Genomic DNA, 20,867 nt, shown 5'->3' on the forward strand with positions numbered 1-20,867 from the left:
GTTTAAAAACTGTCATGCTAACTAACCGCTTGATGACAAACTATATTAAGGAGGAAAATCAAAATATAAAGAAGTGCTCTCGACCGTTTAGGTCCTCTGTATAAAAGTTAAAACGTCTAATTAACTCTTTTAGAAACAAACTCTAATTTATTCAAGGCTTCCTTGTACTTGGTGGAAAACAAAATGCAATGCCAGTCAATCCCACAACAAGGGCTTTTCTACCAGTCACTTCTGATTAATAGTGTCTTCTTGTTAACACATAAACACCGTCTACCATCAGACCCTCAAACGTCCGTTAATTTGCAGCTTTTTCCCCCCTTTGTGTGAATTGGCTCATTTAGCCAGCAGGGAGAATGCTGATCTTGTAGCATTGGGTTTGAAAACACATGGGTGGTCCTGCTTTCTTTCTGTTTTTTTTCTCTTCCCCAAATGTACTGAGCATAAATTTGTGACTCCATATAGGGACTTTAATGATGAGAGTACTCTCCAGGGTCTCGTGAGTCTGCTTACTGGAGCAATAAGAGGGAGATGGCAGTAAGAGAGGTGGAAAAAAATACAGTGAAAGAGAAATGGAGAGGTGGGAGCGAAGCAACGTACCCTTAAAAAACCGTCCAGACAGAAATAGTAAATTGCATATTCTCAAAGATGCAGGAACTGCAAACGGGTAGGAGGGATTTCTCCTTCATTTGTAGTGAGCAGCTTTCCTCTGCTGCACTGTTTCACTGTATTTAACATCAAAGCAAAGTATGAACAATTGAGGCAATTTTTCATTCGGCCAAGGTCAATCATTGTTCTTTCTCTGGGAATGTAGATCTGGCTGCGAAATTCAGAGGAACCACATTTCACTGGCAAGTCTATTTTAGCAAGCCACCTTTTAACTAAACCGCTGGACATTTTCGTTGTGTGTATGTGTTTGTGTGTGTGTGTGTGTGTGGTTTAGATTGTACATTTAATTATAAAGAATCTTCAGGTCCATTTATTAAAGCTGCATTGTGATTTTTTTTTAAAGCATGGTTTTAATTAGAGCTGTGTCTAGACTGCTTTAAATAAAACCTGTGACTTACTGTATGTAATATGAAAGGAAAAGCAGATAGGCAGATAAAAAGAAAAAACCCACGGCTACTGCATACAGTAAAATGCCACATTTGAAATTGACCTTAAATTCTGCTTGCAAATTTATACAAGCCTGATCCTGGATCAGATTCAAGAACCAAAACTCCACTTGCCATGTTTACATAAACCAAAAGTGGAACTGGTTGACATATACATAGTAAACGCTTAAACGCTGCATATTTAGACACAGAGATATATTTAGACCTAAGCTCTTGTACTTGGTACATCTAACCATGACCACACGAACTTTCTTGCCAGGAACTAAACAGTTCTTGAACCAAAGAATATAAAGCTAAAAAGGACTCTGAGGGACTGGTTAAATCTATGAACAGCAGGCAGCTTAAAGAAGTCATTAATACAGCTAAAGTAGCTTTAAAAAAGGCATTTATGAATATGTCTTCCATGGGAACTTTGATGTGCTTATTGACCACAAATGAACAGGCAGCTTTGAGAATACACAGAGTGACTCATTATTTGTCTCAATGGGAGTCCAAATGGCACTTGAATCAAAGAAAACATCAGGGGATGCAGAGAGGGAGGAAAAAAAACGGAAAAAAATAAAACATGACTCATTAATGAAGAAACTGAGTAGATGCGATTTTGAAAAACTACAAATAATGTAATTTATGGTAACTATGTTTAATTTCTTGGTAGTGTCAGATGATAATACCCAGTGCCCACATATGCCATAATTAGCATAGTCATAGTTTCATATTCTTTGGATGACTTCTTCTCGTTAATTTGGCTTTTTGATTTGCCGAAAGTACAGAAAGTAAGTTCTGTAAAATGTAGGACTGAAGCTGAATTATCAGGACCAACATCTAACTACACACACACACACACACTGCACACTTGAAACAATGTCAATACAACAAAACACATTTTTTAATTTTTTTCTTTTATTCTAAATTTTCTGATATTGTTTAAAGCGAGCAAACCAGATAAAGAAAAAGGAAAAAAAGTATAAAAACATATTTAGCTTAATATAAAAATATTAAATTATTTATAGGTTTGACTGAATTTTACAGAGTCAAAGTCCTTTTTTCCCCCATCTTTCCATCTGGTCAACCTAAGATTTTCTACTCAGAAATTCTTTTTGATAATTCATTCTGCCTCCGTGCACATCCCTCTCAGCCCTGGTGTGTAGAAATGTCAGACACCAAGATTTATAAGGCGTTACATTCCCTGCCGTCATAATGCTGAAATTCTTTCATGTTGTGGGCATCACATAATCACTGATATATCATCTTTAGTAAAACACATGTAGGGGCTACCCCGGCACATGATCACAAGCAGGTTTTTTTTTTTTCTTTTTTCCCTGAGTGACTTCAAAAAGGCTCGTTCCTTATATCCGTGATATCAGGATTCTTGTACTTCAGGCAACAACGTACTCTTTCTATCTTTCTTTCTTCCTTTTTAAACACTTACTTTCAACTCATTTATTTTCTTTCTTCAAGATGAATCACGTATTAATGTACACACAAGCTGGCTCTGTGTCATTGTTCCTTAAGACCACCCAGAGTGTTTATATGAATCGGCTCATGAGTGGGCTCTTTTTTTTTTGTACATAAATAATTGTGTTGGTTCTTTTTTTATTTTTTAGACGGGGTTAGGTGACGTGCTGACGTATTACACCTAATAGTGTTGACACATCTGTCTGCGATGTTGAATCATTTACAACATATTTCACCACCACAAAAATATTTTTGAAAATGGAGGCATATATAAACTAGTCAGTGTGAAAGCGTCACAGTGGATAATAATGCGGGAAATAAAACCCCGAAACACTGTGTTGATTGCAAGAGTGTGTGTGTACGTGAGTGTCTTCCTTTTTGAATGTGCGTGCATCTGTTTCTTTGTGATTCATTCACCGAGATTACACATCCGTGTGTGTGTGTGAACTCCTGCGAATGTGTGTGTGTGTGTGACATTTTAATGACAAGCTTTACCAAACAACACCTGAATTTATCCTATGCTTTCTTCTCTGTTTGTTTTCTGTCCAGGTCCAGACTTGAAGGAGGCACGCAAGCACAGAGAGACACACATAATGGCACCTAGAGGCTGTCTGCGGTCTACCACCACCCTACCACACACACACACACACACACACACACACACACACACACACACACACACACACATGCATGCCAGTTACGGTAAAAATCAGAACACTGAAGGAGGATCATTATGGCCTCCTTCAGGAAAAAAACAATGTTTTCTAGTTTTCTTCTCCAAGGAGAGAAACATTGACAAGTTATATTCGAGAAAGCTACAAAATTCAGTCATTTAAAGAGCTTTGCAGTTTCCAGTACCAGCACTGTTAAAAGCTGTTTTTTGGTTTGATTTAATGCGAGATGTAAAAAAACAAAACAAAAAAACTTAAATGTCAAATTTAAATTCTCACTTTTTTTATTTCTAATTTAATTTTCCAAGTCTTTGCTCATGTCATATATCTCATATCATTTGCGATTTGTCCACGTGTGCACGTGTACTTATGCCTGCTTCGTTTTTCAATTTCTATTTTCATCAGTCAAAACCCATCCACACAAGTCAAATTTAACAGCTGCACCACATATCCCACAAGCCCCCTAACCCACCCTGTGTCCCTCCCAGGGTTCCCAGCATCCTGCTTTGCACACCCTACCAAAAACCCAGGCATGCTGAAATTACAGTGTGTGGAGGAGGATTGTGGGAAAGCGTTCCCTCCCTCTAACTCTGTATTTGCCCTCCTTATCATTTTTTGGTTTTTTCCTCCTTCATTCTGCTACCGTTTCGGACGGGTTCGGTTTAGTTTGATGTTCAGTTAAGTGTCAGACCGAACGTTAAGTTGCAATTTGCATCAGCAATAAGGGTGACTAAAGTTCAGCGTGAGATTAACGAGGCACGAATGCGGCGCTAAATAAGATTGACCTCGTCGTATTGATTAGTCTATTTGTTGCTCTTTAATAATTACGGCTAGGGTGATAGTCTGTCCTGTTCTGATACCGTCAGGGAAACGGCGTGTTTGTGCCTTTTATGAGCTTGCACGCACACAGCTCATTAGCATACAGAGATTAATTAATTTGGTTTGATGTTCTGTTCAGTATGTCTTCAAAATGTCACTCTGAGGTATGTGTGTGTGTTTATACTACAAACACACTCAAATGTAATAGGATTTGTGTGTTGAATTCAATTTGAGAGGTTAATAGAAGTAACCAAGAACAGTGTTGGACACGCGATCTGCTGCCAGCTTGCAAATAACTGTGATTTGCCAGATAAGACCAAGTAGTGTCAGCTACAGAGGCTTGAACTCGTATTCAACAGAAAATCATTGGATTATGCAAAGTGCAGTGCTGCTTGAATCAGTTGTGGCATCGTGCTCGCGGTTTGTAGCTTCAGGTTAACTGAAAGCGCCGCCCTCGCACTGACCGTGTTCCTAACCAGCTCTAATGATACACCCCATCAGTTCAGCTTCGCCTGCACCGGGGTTAGCTTGGTTAACAGTCGGCTGAGGTGAAGCGGGAGTGCGTGTGTGTGTGTGTGCCAGCTATTAAAGCACTTCAGAATCAGAGTGGAAAGGACTCGCACTGCTAATGGATGTGTCTATTGATGTTCCCATTTAGCGGCACACTGTAAACGATAGGCCAATGATTGTGTTGAAGACGGAAGGAGGTGGAGGAGGATTGAGAGCTGTTTGGCTGGGCGATGATAATGACAAAGAAGGTTATTATTTGGCGCCCCATGGAGTCTCTCTGGGCTTTGTGTGTGACGGGGAGTAGCGAGAGAGGGTGAAGAGGTGCACTCGTTCTCCGTGTCTCTCTCTCTCTCCCTGCCTACTAGCTATTATTCATTTCTCACTTTTTCCCCCCCTAGTCCACTCCACTCATGACATTACTTACTGCAGCCAGTCTACATCCAATTGTGGCTGTCTCTTTTTAGCATCCTCTTCTATTTCTCTTTTCTTCGTTGCTTCCTTTTTTTTTAACTAGATAGCACAGATAGCTGTTGTGACAGTAAATATAAAATAGCAGTAAAATAAGTCAAAGACAGAATAATGCAGCAGTGGCAGCAAAATAGTTTCTCCTTTTAAATTTTTTAGGATAACAGGTTGCAGTTAAAATATTGATTTTTTTTTCACTTTTCCACACAGCTGTGTGTGTGTGTGTGTGTGTGTGTGCTGTCAGTTCCAATCACTGTGTGTGTGATGAATATGAAAACAGTCAGGCTGCCTGCAGGTTTGGCAGGAGACCACCTCCAGCTGGACTCAGACCCCTACTCAAGTGTGTCTGTGTGTGTTTTGTGAACGTGGTTGTACAAGTCAGCTTGTATCTGTCAGTGCTGTGACAACCTCAAGAGGACATAACAAAAAAACCCCAAAAAACAGTTACATAAATAATACACTGCCTGGAACACAACGAATCAAAATCACACTAACAAATTCAACAAGTTTAAGCAGCTTTAATAATTGAATTTGACGCTTTTCTTATTTATAATGTAAAACTATGCTATATAAGCTAGAATGTATTAAGACTGCATTTAATAGGTAAGGTAATGCTACTTTTGATAATTTCCTGTGTTTCATCATCCATCCTTACTTCCTTTTTAGATTTAAGCAACCCAATTCTTTCCATTCTAGCTCATCAGTCCTTGCTAGTGTTTTGTGAGTATTTGTGTCTCGCTTTTTTTCACTGCTGATTCTCAGGCCTTAAATACTTTGTTTGTCCCAAAAGTTGGGGAAATTGCTGTGTTGCAGCAGTCAAAACATGGGGAAAAAACCCATCTTATAATAATAATAATCACAGGATGAGATTACTTGGAAAGGTTGGGGGAAAAAAACACTAAAAAGAAGCGCCATTAACTAGCAATTAGCCTCAATAGACTCAATAGATTTATTTAGTATTTAAAGTTGCATTGTGGAGCTTAAACATAATAATGCTGATGCTGTGGTACGAGCTGGTAAAGAGTCTCGTATCTGTTTTTTCGTCAGCGGAGCTGAAACACATGTTAGGGATAGGCGTCAGCTGCATGCCTGGTTAGTGGACACAAATATCTCGTCAGTGTAGTAAAAATCCATCTATCATTCTGCATGTGCGCGTCTGTAATCGCAGGGCGGCAGATAAAGAGGGAGATGCCATTCCAGCTGTGAGGGGACAGCGGAAGTCAACACACACACACACACTCAATCACACAGAGCCGGAGGCGCGTGAGCAGGTGAGCATTAAGTCAGGCAGCTAAACAGATCACGTCGCGGTATGATATCTGCAGACAGGCAGACAGAGGAGGCCGGTCTGTACCTGCAGGCAGAGAGCAACAACTCGCAGCAACCTCGCCAGGAATTTCCTCCCCCTCCTGAGAGAGAGAGAGAGAGAGAGAGACATGGAAGTGAAGGTGAGAGACGGGCATTAACTGGGGTTTCCAATTTTTTTTTTATGCATATCCAGTTTCTTTGAGCTATTTAACCCTAAACCTGACTCCATTTTTTTTTCTTACGATATTTTAATCATTTACTGCATGTTGGTCAGCTCCAGAATTCTAGTACAAGTAATTTCACCCATTAAGGCCTTTAAAAATGTTACCATTAACATTTTTGTGTGAGTAGTGTACTAAGAAAAGTGGATAATAAAAGATATATTCCTTTTGTTAACTCACAACCGATAAGACCCACACAATCTGAATTTAAATGGTTTTTCTTAGTTTACTTAGTTTCACGTCTCACCAAGAAAAATCTGTGTGTTCCTCTGCCAAAATAAGCATCAGTAGTAACCTTCTACGCTAGTGAGGCAAAGATCGAACGAGAAGAGTACAAATCTTACGTAGAGAAAACGAATCCTAAACCTTATGGTTGGTGACATTTCAGCCCAACACTTATCTTTAACACCATCTGATGAAACTGTATCGTCAGACATTACAAAACTCGATACTGTGCGATTGGGTACAGTCAGTTCTTTTGTTGTTTTTCGAATAATTTAATCACCTCTTGCAGATGCCTTTCTGGAATTACAGGTATGTTTTTTTTTCACAGTACTAACTGTGAAACACTGACAGTATCCATTACACCAACTTGTTCTGCAAGTTTCTGTATTGCTGGCACTCCTTTAAAGCAGTTTTGTAACAGTACTTCGTTTTAAGTCTGCTCAACATATGTGGTGGTAATCTGCGGCATCCTGTATCACATTCATACTGTGGTCTCTTGCTCTGGACCACCAAACAGCGTCACCGAACCAACTGTGGGATACGCCGTTGCTCAAGAGAAAGTCAGCATTAGTCATTAACTAGATAACCCCTTGAGTCACTTCTCCAGCTTTTGCACAAATATTATTTTCCCCTTTAATTTCCTCTCCTTATTCTTAATGTTTGCGCGGCCCCTTTTCAAAAGCTCTTTATAGCTCATAGTTAACCTAAAAAGAGAAAAAAACCTCCTGAAATTTTCACAAGTCTCAAATCTGCCTCCACCGCATCCACTTATCTAAAAATGTTTCAGTGGTTAAATGTCAGAGCTGTCTGTGCCATTAAGGCCAGCATGTTTGAAGGAAGGACACCCATGCCAGCCCTCTCCCTCCTCCCTTTTCTGTCTCTTCTTATTCCTCTCCCCACTTAGCTTCCTCATAATGCTCCAGCCCCCCCCCCCAACCCATACTGGTTTGAGGGCTGATGTGCAGACCTTGTCATTCAGATTAGGGCCACATTGTCAGCTCAGGGCCCTTCTCTCTCTTTAGTTGCATGTCCCAGATCTTTCTTCCTACTGTCATCTTCATCCTGCGGCCAGAGAAGACCTTATAAAGCTACATTCCTTCTCATCCACTTCTGTCAATTCCAGCGCTGTCACTCAAATCACTGTTGTGGAGAGTGAAAAGAGACCGAGTTAACGTGTCCCTCGCAGCAAGGACTGTGCTTTTTGGTCCAAGATCGGCTGTCATCAGCTAACAAATTAGTTTTATTATTACTATCATTATTATTATTATTATTTTTGCTCTGGACCTAAAAGCTAAATTAACACACGCGATCTAAAATTCTTCACAAATGAATACTGCTTATTGTTTTCTTGCCTAACAGTAAAGACAGAGCCATCTTGCTATTTTTAACTCTCTGTTTTCTGTGTAAAAGGAGTATCTGGCAGGAGATGAGATATCCACCACATCAGCTTAGTCACTCCTTATCCTGCCCTGGAAAAGCGTCCCAACAACGTATTTATCATCCGACCACATCTTGACTCACTGCCACAGTTGCCGTCACATTGTATCTAATTGCTCCAGCAGCTCCGTGGCATTTGATTTTTGTGCTTCTCACAAACCCTGCAAACTTGTTTTTTGTTTTGCTTTTTTCTCTCTCTCTCTCAAGTTGATTCAGCACTGTGTAATAAAGCCATTGATGCAAAATGGTGGATAGTTTCTTTACTGTTTTTAGTGTAAGAAGAGGAGGAAAGAAAAAAACACCCCAGTCTTCGGCCACAGCGCCACATCATAGCGAAATGGCAGCCGCTATCAATCAGGGTGAGTCGGCAGTTTCATACCCGGTGTCTTCCTCATCCTGCAGCTTGCATGAAGCTATTCAGGCATGCCGGGGCCTCTCTAGACACCACGCCACTGTGCTTTCAGACACTGTATGCCAATTGGCTGCAGCCTCCACCCAGGTGATACGTTTACTAAAACCCACTATGAGTCAGGAGTTTCAAGATGACTTCCCTCTTCTAACTGTTATTTACCAAGGAAATGTTTTCTTACACACTGACGAGTTCTTTGGTGTAATAATGACCATGTGGCATGGAAGTCAATGGTAAATGCAGCTCTCCAGGCTTGATGGAAATGTTCTTCTACTAAGAAATCCAAATAAATGGATTTAGTGAAAAATTATTGTTGCTTAAAAAAGTTCAGCATATATTTTAAAATCTTCTTTTATACCTCTCTAGAGGTAGTGGATGTAAAAAAGGAAAACAAGCTCCAAATGATGTGAAAGATGGCAGCATTGTGATTAACCGAACTGTTAAAAATAATGTGTTCTTATAATTTATCACTATTTATTGCCAGTTTGTATTAACTGGAAGTTTGACTTGGATATTATTAGTCATCTGATTAGCCTAACTGGAAAAGATGGTATAATTCAGGTTTGTTAAAACAGTCATGACCTTGTCAGTGTTACTAAGAAAGGGAGGTTTGGTGAGAGAAGAAAGAAGCTTTTCCCTCACAAAGAAGATATGCTCCCGCCAAGCAGACTGTCATCCCCAGTCACCATCAGGTCTCTGCTTGCCCCAGTGAACATTCAACGCTGTCGGTGAGTTTGAGCTAAATTGAAAGAAAAAAAACCATCGACCGTTGACTGTACCCTGTGGCTAGGCTTTGTCACAGAAAAGAAGGAAAGAACACATGCAGAAATCTTTGCACAGACATGGTCTTAGAAGGGGTGGGGCTCACGAGGAACGCATCGTCCATTCTCCAGAAACACAAAATACTTCCAGCTTGCAAACCACAGCAAAGGTCACAATCAACATTCATTGCTGTCGGTGGGTTTAACTGTGTGGGAGAGCTCACTGAACGATGAATGCAACTGTGTCCCAGATTTCATCCGACCGTCACAAGGAATAGTGTCACGTTATGCTGATGATGGTGTTTTTTAGTTCTCTGCTTGCCTCTGTCCCTTGCCTACCCTTAAGAGCAGTAAACATGGACGGTGTGAATTGACAGGCAGTTCAGATCGCATCACGATCACTTTGGGGGCTGTAGACTTGGGGGAGTGGGAGCTGAGGAGGAAGAACAATGTTGCAAGAGGTAGCTTGTGAAAAAACTGACCTTTGAAGAAACGGTGCACATGCCTTGTGTGTGCATCGGGGGTTGTATCAATGATTTAGATATTCTAAATACTGCATAAGAATAGTAACTATTAAAGGTTAATATAAAATACTGGTAATTTTGGTTATTGGACATATATTCTATCAGCCTTTTAAATGGTAATTTGTCAGTTTTAAAAAAAACATTTGTTTTTTATGCATTGTTGTTGTATATGTTGTATTTTTTCTGTGTTATAAAATAAATGATCAATAATTCAACCCTTGGTGATGTGATGAGTCTTTCACATAGATCTTTATTAAAACCAAGTTAAAAACCATGCAAGACATTAATGCAACTGAACAAAGCCCCATAACACTAATATATTTATATATATTATATACATATTTAAATGTAGTCAAGATGTCACGTTTCCTCTTAATAATTAAGGATTGTTATGTATTTTATATCTAAACTTGCAGTATTTGTTAAATGATGTCTTATGTTCTTAGTTTTTACTCATCTCTGAACTTTTGTTCACTGAGGAGAAATGTTATTTAAATTATGTAGCACAAGTGCCTCTATATAGTTATACAAATGTAATATTGGTGAATAAATTGAGTTACAGTATTACAGTAAAGTGTGTATGGGGGTGTGTATATCGCTTTATACATACACAACACCAGAACTTAAAATCCAAACAATCGAAAAGATACAAAAATAACTTCTACAAAATTGTTACACAATAAATACAGTTTTTACCCTTTGATTTTTTGTATTGTGGTTTCCACTTGCCATTTATAAATTACGCAATATATGCCTGCAAAGATTTTTCCATTTGAAAATAGCATTAGTGAAAATATTCTTGTATATGCGAAACGACTCTTTAGATTCTTTCTAAAGTTTAGAAAGTGCTAGGCGAGAGAGATGCTTTTTTTGCCTGGGGTTTGCTGAGCTACCTTACCAGGAAAGTACCTGCTTGTTTTTCAAATGAAAAACTGATGTGTGCCGATTCTGTATTATAACACTTCTTGACCAGCAAAAATCAAGAACAGTACTAGTGGAATTGGAAAACCCCTGCAAGTGGTCTTTTAGTTTCACTTCAGTTTCACCACATGTACTGTAACAGTAATTTGAAGCTTTAAAAGCAGGCCTAGTTTATATTCTTAAATTTTAGACATGCCTCTATTTTGCGATTGCTTATATTATGTAAGTTAATGTCCACAATTTTAAGATGTTATCTAAAGAGTCTAAATTCAGAAATGTCTGCAGGGGAATGAAGCAGTAACTTATAAGAGATGTGCAGGCCTCATTACTGGCTTCAGGACTGACACCAGAGACAAATAAGAGTACACTTAGTGTTCTTGTGCAGATCATGTGAGAAATATTGCCTAACCACTAACAAGAAGCTGTAGATGATACAGAATGAGTCATGATAACAGTAATTAAAGAACATTCTTTGAAAATTAGTTGTGAATATTTTACCAAGTAGAGAGATAACTCATTCTCACAAAGCAGTTTTATGCGTACTGTTAATGACTTTGTGTGTTTCTTTGTGTGTGGGTGTGTAGGAAAGATGCAACTGAAGGTCACGTTGATTTTTTTTTTTTTTTTTTAGGGGGGGGGGTACAAACGAAATGAAGGGGTATATAAAACTTAAGCACTATACAACGATCTACATGACATGTGGGCTACACCAAAAACCACCTTCAATGAACTACAGCAGCTAAAGAGAGGTTATTACATCAAGAGAATTGCCTTGTACACATAATAACAAAATTAATTACTTGCTTTGTCCACTAGAGGGCCACCAAAGACTGGGAATAAAGAAAGGACAAACCAGTGAAACAGTTCACGGGTATATTTTGTTTCTTTTGTTACATTGAAATCACAGAAAGTCAAAATAGAGCATGTGATCACACATTTACATAAGTTGCAACAATGTATTTTTGTGCATGACAATTCAAAAAACAGTGAAAATACAGAGAACTACAGAGAAGGGGCTTTATTTTTCATAACAACAACATGAGGGCTAAATAAATCTACACACATTTTTCGTGCTATTACACATTAAAAATAGTAGAGTTTTATTAATAAAAGTAGTTGTTTTCATACCACTTGTATAAGAGTTAAAGGTTAATGCTCTCATATATCCAGCGCTTTACTCGCCCATGGCAAAGTTGAACCTAGATTTTTATTTGGGGGGGGGGGGTCCAACACATGTATATCTAAAATGCAATTCCAGTTGTTAGAATTAGTGTTGTTTTGTCATATAAAGTAATACCTGGAGCTTCCACATCATCCTGACACTAATAATGTCACTACTTTGACCAAACAAGCCTTCATTTTTTTACATGTCTTATGAGATAAGTGAGATAGAACTTACATTCAGAATATCCTGACTACTGTTTCTGCTACTGACTCAGAAAGTCTGCTGAGCTTCACATATGCAGATCATGGAGATATACTTCCTAGCAGCTAAAGCATCCGTGTACTTCCTTAAATGGGTCAGCCACAGTCAAATGGCAAAACTGGGTTTAACACTATTATTTTCCAGTAAACTATGTAATTGCATATGGAGTTGGCCCGAGTGATGAAGCTCACGCGGCTTTAGTTGGAATCACAAAAAATAAATTGCTGTTTATTTTATATATGAACAGAAATCCAAATAACAATGCAACACAATTTAATTTGCTCTAATAACAGTTTGTAAATGGTACATTTGTTTTTCAAAAACATAGCAAAAAAGGTCATGATATTTTTTATGATATTGATGAAATGATATTTATTTTGTTTTAACCATGAGCTTTTTTGTTATACTTTTAAAATAAGTCTTAGAATTACTGAGCATATCTTTTTATTATATTATTATTCAAAGCCATATATGAAGATCACCTGACTATAACCATTTTCATATCAATCTGCTATGTAACTGTATTACAGACTGTGGAGAGGATGCTGCAGGGTGTCAGTAAATGACATACGTCAAAGGGCACAAATTAATATGCACAAAGGAGAAACATCACCGCCCTATGTCAGATTTAAAAACACATGATTTAAAAGTTAAATACATTTTAAGCAAACTTTCTCTTATTAGTATGTGCTTGTTACCCATTTGACGTGGAATGTAACAACTCCATTATTCCAAGATAAAATCCAAATTGTTGCTGCATTACATTAACATTTATTTGTATATATATATGTATATGTATAAAGAAAAGAATCAAGTTCCATATGGGTAACCTGCAACAGCTATTAAGTGCAACAAGCACTCTGTAGTATCTGATGCAGGAAAAAAAAATTAAATGGTTCCTTTTAAAGTTGTATATCTTTTTTTTATTAATCATGAATACATCTATTTCATACCATCAGAAAGTTGCAGAAACAATCATAATAGATCAAATGCTTTGCCAATAAAGTGTAGCTTTTGTCTGTTTGACTGTAGCTGACCCATAAAGCCAAAGCATCCTGCCTCTACTGCTGATTTTGTGAACGCTTGGATAGAAATGTACCCACATCAATTGTTTTAATGCAATTTAACTGAAATACTATATTTACAAATGACAAAAGATCCTATTTTAGAACACACCGAGGTTCTAGGAAACCTAACATGCTAACCCACAGTTAAAAAGCCCTGATAAGTACAACATTATCATTTTTTAAAAAACAGAAATAGTAACCTGATTAGGTGTTCCTGTGTTTACTGCTCTCCTTGCTTCTTTGGAAAATTTTGTAGTCATAACCGATTTATTCCACAAGAGTCAACAAAAGTAACCAAATGGGAATAATGTTTGTAGTAAATAGCTTGATCTTGATTTCTATTATTAAAATCTTGAGTTTTTTGTAGTTTTGTGATGATATTGTGCCATCGTGTTAACCACATCTGGCCAGACCAAACAAAGTATGCTAAGAGAATTGCTCTTCAGTCTCCATGATCCGAAAAAAATAAATGCAAAATGTGTGTTTTCAAAGTGAAATCCTCAATTACTCTTTAAAAAAAAACTACAAGTAAAAGACCTCAGCTAGCATAATATGAAAGAAACCCAATATTCTCTGCTTATGGCGCAGCTCTAAATATGCTAAGAGCACTTTGAAGAAGGATATTTTAAAATATGACCATGATTTAAGATGATATGACTGAACTTGATGTCACATTTGTCAAACTGCAAATCCCTGGATATGAGGATTCAGTGTTAGTTTACCAGCAAAAGATGATAAAATTCTGGTAACAGTTCCAGAGCTCTTAAGTCATTACTCGATCTTTGTCAAATGAAGGATTGCGTCGTCTTCTGAAGTAGTGGTATTTTCCCTTCTGCTGTTTAAGCAGTTCATACCCCTCTGCATGCAAGTGGGTGTCTCTACTGTCTGATGTCAGCTGGTCTAAGCTGTCTCTCACCCTCAGCCAGGAAGATTTGCATGGCACGGTACAGCAGGTGGATGCCGAGCTCCCGTTTCTTCTTTGTCTGCCAATTGGACACTATGCCATAGAAATCCCCTCGCTTCTGATTCGTGAGCATCTTCAAACCTGCGACAGTTGAGAAAGTCAAGTTGCTTCACTGACAAATCTCTCAGTGTTGTCAAAGTGTTTGGCTTTTGCGTTTAGCAGTTTTTGAAAACCAAACCGAGCACCTATCACAGATTTAAACAGTAAAATGTTGGTATTAGTTAATATTGCTCATACTTAATGCTGCTATTAGATACAATTTCTCTATTTTTCCTCAATGTTTGTGTTAATATCTTAAAATAATACAGTTTCAGGGGTTTTTTTGTCCTCTGTCCCCCCATTTTTATTTTTTAACTGCTTATAAGCCTTTCACATAGGATGCAACATGCACTGTGCTCTAAAACCCATTCTTTTCTATTGCTTGCACTGCGCAATAACAGCTTCCTGTGGCATTGAGAAAAGCATGCCAGCCAGGGCACACTCGCACATGGATCTCCACAGGTAGGCCACAGGTGGCTGGTGGATCTGAACCCAAAACCTTTTTTGCTTTTTCTTAAACACTGCACCACTGTTCCATTACTTCAGAGTAAAATATATTTAATATATGCAGGGTTGCCAAAGAAAAAAGATACTCAGATAATTACCAATACAAAAAATTACAAATTACAATATTCCAAGAGGTCACTAGAGCTCAACAACACGGATGTATTACACACGGAGGTGTACACTTTAACGGCAGTAATTTAAGGCACCAATGAGGCAGCGATGAGCCGCTAACATCATTGGTCCTTTCCCTATTTGGCTGATGTTTGCAAGGGTGGTTTCAGACTCTGATACATAAAAAGATGGAGAAGTACTCAGCAGTCGTGCTGTGGATTGTAGTGATGTTTATTTAACAGTTTTTGATAAGTTGCACCCTAATGCACTCACCAATCGCCTCCACCATACAGGCCTCTCTTGTGTAGGCTTCCACGGGAATAACATTTTGGAAACAATGCAGAGAGATGACACCCTGCCCCGCGTTCCACACCTGAAGGATGTGCTGGACTTTGGGGCACAGTTTCTGTGACAAGGAGAAAAAAAGAATCAAACTACATATTTACAACTCAATTAAAGACTATTTTAATAACATATATTAATACAGATCAATATTTGCATCCTTACCTTGGAGGTTTTGTCACCTTTAAAGTATTCTAAAGCCTCATACAGATGACTGTAGGGGCGGGAGCGTTTTCCTTTGCCAACATAAAATATAGCATGGATAAAAGTCTGGAAACACTCCTTTGGGGTCATGGTGTGACTGCGAAAGGGAAGGTTTTTTGTCACTCTGTCAGAGAGGGGAAAAAAATACAAGATTCAATTAAAATTTTTAAAGTTGAGAGGTGTTTATGGTATTTTATTATAAAACTATATTTGGTTTAGACACAAACAAGCCCGTTTCTAACTCAATTTAGACAACTAATGTGACTAAAGATTTATAGGGGTGAATCCAGAACACAAGTGCTCTCCGATGCAGCCGCTGAAGCGTGAATGTGAACATTTTCACACAGTCGGCAACAACTTATCTCCCCAGAATGCACAGAAGAAAACAAAACATAAATAAAAATGAAGATAAAAGCACCTTGGGTCAAGCAGCAGGTAGTTGAAACTGGACTTGATGATGCCCTCTCTCCACTTCCTGTTCTGATCTGGTTGGTCAAACTGCTGGCACAAAGCCTGCTCATCAGCCTGGCAATTGGGAAGATTAAAGGTCTCCAGAACCCTACACAATTCTGGACTGTAACTTGCATCTGTAAAAATAAAAATATAAATGTCAATGTATGTGTTCATATATTTTAAGAGTAGATATTATATTTAATGAAATGTTACAACAGAGCTCAACTTACCTTAAGTCACTTAAAAACTTGAAATAAAGCATTACCTGCTTGTGGTTGCTCTAACTTCTTCTGTTGATATTGTGACTGGCAGTTTGACTCTTGTACCAGGCGGCACAGTCTTCGCATGTAGGTGGGCCTTGTACGACTGGTGATGGGACCTGGACTCTCCCCCAGCTCCACTAGCCTCGACCTGAGCTCCTTGTCAGTTAACCCTCTGATTTCTGGCAACATATTGTCCACACACTTCTCATTTTCCGCCTTCTGTACCACCACCTGGGGTTTCTGATTCTCTTTTCCTTTGCTGTCCACCATGTCAGCATCCAAAGAACGCCAGTCATAAAGTATGGTCTCCTCACTGCTGGTAGTACTCACGCTGGAGCTGAGGGAGGTGTCTGTTGTAGGTGGGACATGGGTCTCAATCAGTTTGTGGCCGCGTTCGGTATCTGTGTACAGGTACTCTACTGGTTCGTCCACATCCTGAATGTGTGGACGCCCTCCAGGGGTGTAAGACAAGTTAGCCAGGTGCTGTGGCCTACGGCAGCTTGAAAGCCTGCTCATGCTGTACCTCGGGGTGCAGCCGGTACCTGGGGTGCAGGGAAAATCAGAGTCTTCCTTGGACCTCCTTGGAGAACCATAGCTGGAGGTGGATGATGACGACACAGAGTCTGGCAGAGAGCTACAGTCCCTAGTTATCCAGGCATCTTCATTGTTAAGGCTTTCTACCTCCTCCTCATGGGAGGGATCGTTTACATTTCTCTTTGCAGTTGTCTCATCTGAACTTGTCAGATCGTCAGTCAGAAATTCCCCATCTTCAGTGAGATTACAGTTCTGTTCCCGCATAGCAAGAGCAATCTCTGCAAGGTTTGTCTCATAAGCACTGACTGAATTGTCATTATTGTTCTTGAGTAGAAATGTGTCACACAAAGTCTGTGACTGAACAGCAGAGTCTGTCACACTTGTAGAGAGGAGAAGTGTATCAGCTTGGCTGTTGTTAACACTCGAGCCTCTGAGAGTACTGGACTGTGTCTCTTGGCAGTCCACAGACAAGCACCCTCCTTCTGTGGGTCTCCCTGAAAAGCACTGTGCACTGGATGGTGAGCGTGGTGAGTTGTAAAACTCTTCACTGGTTGGAGATCTTGGAGTCTGGCGGCGTGTTCGAACTGGTGTAGGCAGGGTATCTTCGAACAAAGAAGATGTGGAGGAGAGGCTCTCGGGGGTTCTGCTTGTTCTCAACGAGCAACGGCTCATTCTTGAGCGTGTCCTGCCTGTTACGAAAGGACTGGGTGTGAATGGATGATCACTTTTTTCTTCTACTGCTGCAGACTCAACAACATCGCCCTTACTTGGACTGTCTACATCATTACCACCACAACCCTGAACTATATCATTGTTTGGATTTTTTACTCCAGACAAGGTCAGTTTATTAAGCATACCTGATAATCGCTCAACCGTTTGAGGTTTGGAATCGGTATTAGCTTCCATATGAATGTTTGTAAGTTCACAATCAGAATTTGTAGAAATCAGAGTCTTTCTGTCTAATGCAGTCTTGGCAGAAACATCATCTGCTGCACTAAGTGAAAAATGTTCAGGGTTTACAGAGGCATCCAGAGCACTGGTGTAATGGTCACTCTCACAGCTACTATAATGGCTACTACTAGTTCCACTGCTGCTGCCGCCGGCATGGCAGTGTACTTTCTTTTCATCACTGTTCCCATGACCCTCTTTTGCACGCTCTGTTTTCTGTTCATCATCACTTTCTTCCAAAGCACAGTGAACAAGGACTGTTTTCTCCAAGTCCTCTTCTGTGCTCTCACTGCTTTCCCTGCAGAAAATGTAGACATGATCCGGTGATGTGGCGTCAATGCCCTGCTTGTCTAAAATAGCAGCCATGCGTTCTGAATCCAGGAAATCAGAATACTCAGATATGTCAAAAGGTAAGCTGCGCTGGCAGCCATCAACAGCAGGATTCTGTTGGGGAGATTCGGGGCTGAAAACAGGGTAATATTCATCCACGTCATCCCTGAAGCTCACGCTCTTCCGACTTGTTCGCATGGAGGAAACTGCAGGGAAGTAGGAAGGGGGGATTATGCCATCAGGTGCAGCAGTACATTCCTCGCCTTTCGATGTGGTATCATCGGTACAATTGCCATCTTCTTTAAGATTCAATACTGCAGCTGCAGGCTCCACTACAGACATGCGAGTGCTTGAAAGTATGGAAGGATAAGATGGTCTGTGATATGATACACTTCTGCAAGTTAGTCGCCCATTAATGTTAGACAGGTTAAAAATTGATGAGCGCCTTGTGCTGCTCAGTGGGGCTTCACCAAAGTCACTTATCATGGATGTGTGGGAACTAAAGCTGTAGTCCGATTCAGGATAGCTGGACATGTCTCTCTGGTCTGAATATAGAGCTGTGGAGGAAACAAATTAACATAATTCAGTCTGACAGCAAAATTCTGTAAAGACAAACTTGAACCTTTTCTGATCTAGTCTTTATGCCCTGCCAGAGAGTTCTGCAGGTGATAGTTCTTCTGTTTCTTCATTATTTGATAGTAAAAACAGGTAATGCTACTGCCAGTGTTTTTAACTCCTTTGGTTTCACAATCAGTATTAGCTCAGCTTCTCAACAGTGCTCTCAGTGTGATTATACAACTCCCAAAGACTTGAAAAAGGTTAAAGAAATCATCTTACAGTATTGGAACTGAGGAATGTCATCCTCCTCAGTGTCTGTTGGGCTAGCCTGGTATTCCTGAAGGAGATGGGCACATCTTCGATTTTCCTGTTGCTCTGCAAGCTGCTGTGGAGTGTTTCCTTCCTGGATTAATAAAACGGGAGTAAAGCAAACTCAAAGTAAAACGTTTAGTATATTTAAAGGAAAGGAGTAGAATTTTATAGTATACTTTACAGTACACTTCAGGTATTCTCTTTAAGTTGGCACAAATATAAACAACAGATTAACCTAAATGTTCCCAAAAACTAGTCTAAAAGCCACGATTAAGCAATTCATACATTATCTTTGATATCTGGATTCCCTCCATTCATCAAGAGCAGCTTGAGATTTTGATAACATCCCCACAGTGCAGCAATATGAAGAGGAGTGAGGCCTTCTGATGACCTAAAATCAACATTTCATCATTACGAGTCGTTGCAAAGTTTATGAAAAATCCGACCAATATTTCAAACACAACTACTGATATACTAGGGTAAGTAAACAAATACGAACAGCACAATGTTGGTAATTCTGTCTCTGTAAACTGCTACAGTAGATTTTAAATGAAACAATTCATATGTGATTGAAGTGCAGACTTTACACTTTGATTCAAGGAGTTTAACAAAACTTTTGCAGCAATTTTTTAGGAATGACAGTCATAACATCCTGCAAAAGCAACCCAAGAGCTTGTAACGACAAATAATGGGCAACCCAAGAGAGCATGCTTTTCAGCTACTGAAGACACTGGCATAGACATAAACAAAGCAGCAACTGAAGGTGGCTGCAGCAGAGGCCTGGCAGAGCATGTCCAAGGCTTGTAGACTTCAGGCAGTCATTAAGTGCAATGCATTTTCATGCAAATATTAAACACAATCCTTTTATAAAATGGGGGACTATGTAGTAGGGAGTTAATACAATACTTATGTTAAAACCCCAGAACTAAGGCGGAAAAACTGTCTTGCTTGTTTGACTTAAAATACACTATACTGACTAAATGTATATGATGTTAAGTGAGTATTTTGGATCTATACCTTCTATTGGGGTCAGCTCCATATTGCAGCAAGGTTTTCAGGCATCTCGTGTTCTTCTCAGTTTCTTTGCCAGCAGCTAAGTGTACAGCAGCTACCCCTTTGGTACCCACCAGATTGGGGTTTGCACCTTGTAAAAGGAGTTGCTGCAGAGATCTGTCAAGAAAATAAGATGTGTTACACTCTGACATATACTAGCTAACATATCCAAAAATGAAAACACCCGTAACAAACTAGTAAGAACTGAACTGTGTAGATATCGCAAATGTGACTTCATACACATTTAATTTGTTCTTGGAAAACCGACATAGTGGATAATTGTGATTAGCTTTTGAGAGATCAGAGCTGGATAAGGTATACCCATGTAAAAACGTAAATCCTAATGTTAGTTTGCCATGGGTGGCTGTCGCATGTTTACAACACAGGACATGTCTGGGCAAAGAAGAAAAGGGGATGGACGTCACCTGGGATCTCCTTCGTTCACTGCTTTACACAGCTGACTCGCCAGCCTCCTCGCGTGTCGATCCATGGCCAGCGTTACTTGTTTTTTAATTTATCTAAACTGTGAACATCCTCCGAGAAGCTTACAATGAACTACGTGGCTCTGGCTGACGTTAACAAGCAGAGCTAACGGCGACATGCAAGCTGCATAAACCCAGCTATTGTTTGCGTACATTAAACTACCTTTTCCTAAAGTATAAGCCGGAAAAACGTTCACATGATTTTTTTTATGCAGCTTAGACGATCGCAGGAGCGTTTCAGATTCTAACGCATTAACTCTACATTTGTTTTTTTACTTTTCGATGAAGCTACGGGACATTGTTTTCAGACTTCCCTCCAAACCCTGCAGCAAACGGAAATCCCGCCCACATGCGCCTCTGATTGGACAAAGTTATCCAATGAGGTGATAGATTAATTTAAAGCGAGGTGCACAGTCTTTGCCTGAATAAAATACTG

The 20,867-nt window shown here is 39.5% G+C and overlaps 1 protein-coding gene and 1 long non-coding RNA gene across 2 annotated transcripts in view; one reads left to right on the plus strand and one right to left on the minus strand.

Annotated features, from left to right (window-relative positions):
* Positions 1 to 10,132, plus strand: part of LOC102082256 (uncharacterized) — a 29,585-nt gene extending 19,453 nt beyond the window's left edge. Inside the window, exon 3 of the long non-coding RNA XR_266420.3 lies at positions 3,117 to 10,132. This is a non-coding gene — a long non-coding RNA (uncharacterized LOC102082256). The remainder of the gene's footprint in view (positions 1 to 3,116) is intronic.
* Positions 10,133 to 11,474: 1,342 nt separating this feature from the next.
* On the minus strand, positions 11,475 to 20,787 carry ankle1 (ankyrin repeat and LEM domain containing 1). The gene is made up of 9 exons (XM_005453951.4): positions 20,375 to 20,787; positions 19,914 to 20,066; positions 19,182 to 19,287; positions 18,864 to 18,987; positions 16,217 to 18,583; positions 15,917 to 16,085; positions 15,460 to 15,622; positions 15,226 to 15,358; positions 11,475 to 14,376 (listed from the first exon to the last, which is right to left on the minus strand). The coding sequence occupies exons 1-9, from the start codon at positions 20,437 to 20,439 to the stop codon at positions 14,210 to 14,212; spliced, it is 3,447 nt and encodes a 1,148-aa protein (XP_005454008.1). The 5' UTR covers positions 20,440 to 20,787; the 3' UTR covers positions 11,475 to 14,209.
* Between the last annotated feature and the right edge of the window lie 80 nt (positions 20,788 to 20,867).

This window comes from Oreochromis niloticus, linkage group LG15 (assembly GCF_001858045.2).
Source record: "Oreochromis niloticus isolate F11D_XX linkage group LG15, O_niloticus_UMD_NMBU, whole genome shotgun sequence".
Lineage (NCBI taxonomy): Eukaryota > Metazoa > Chordata > Actinopteri > Cichliformes > Cichlidae > Oreochromis > Oreochromis niloticus.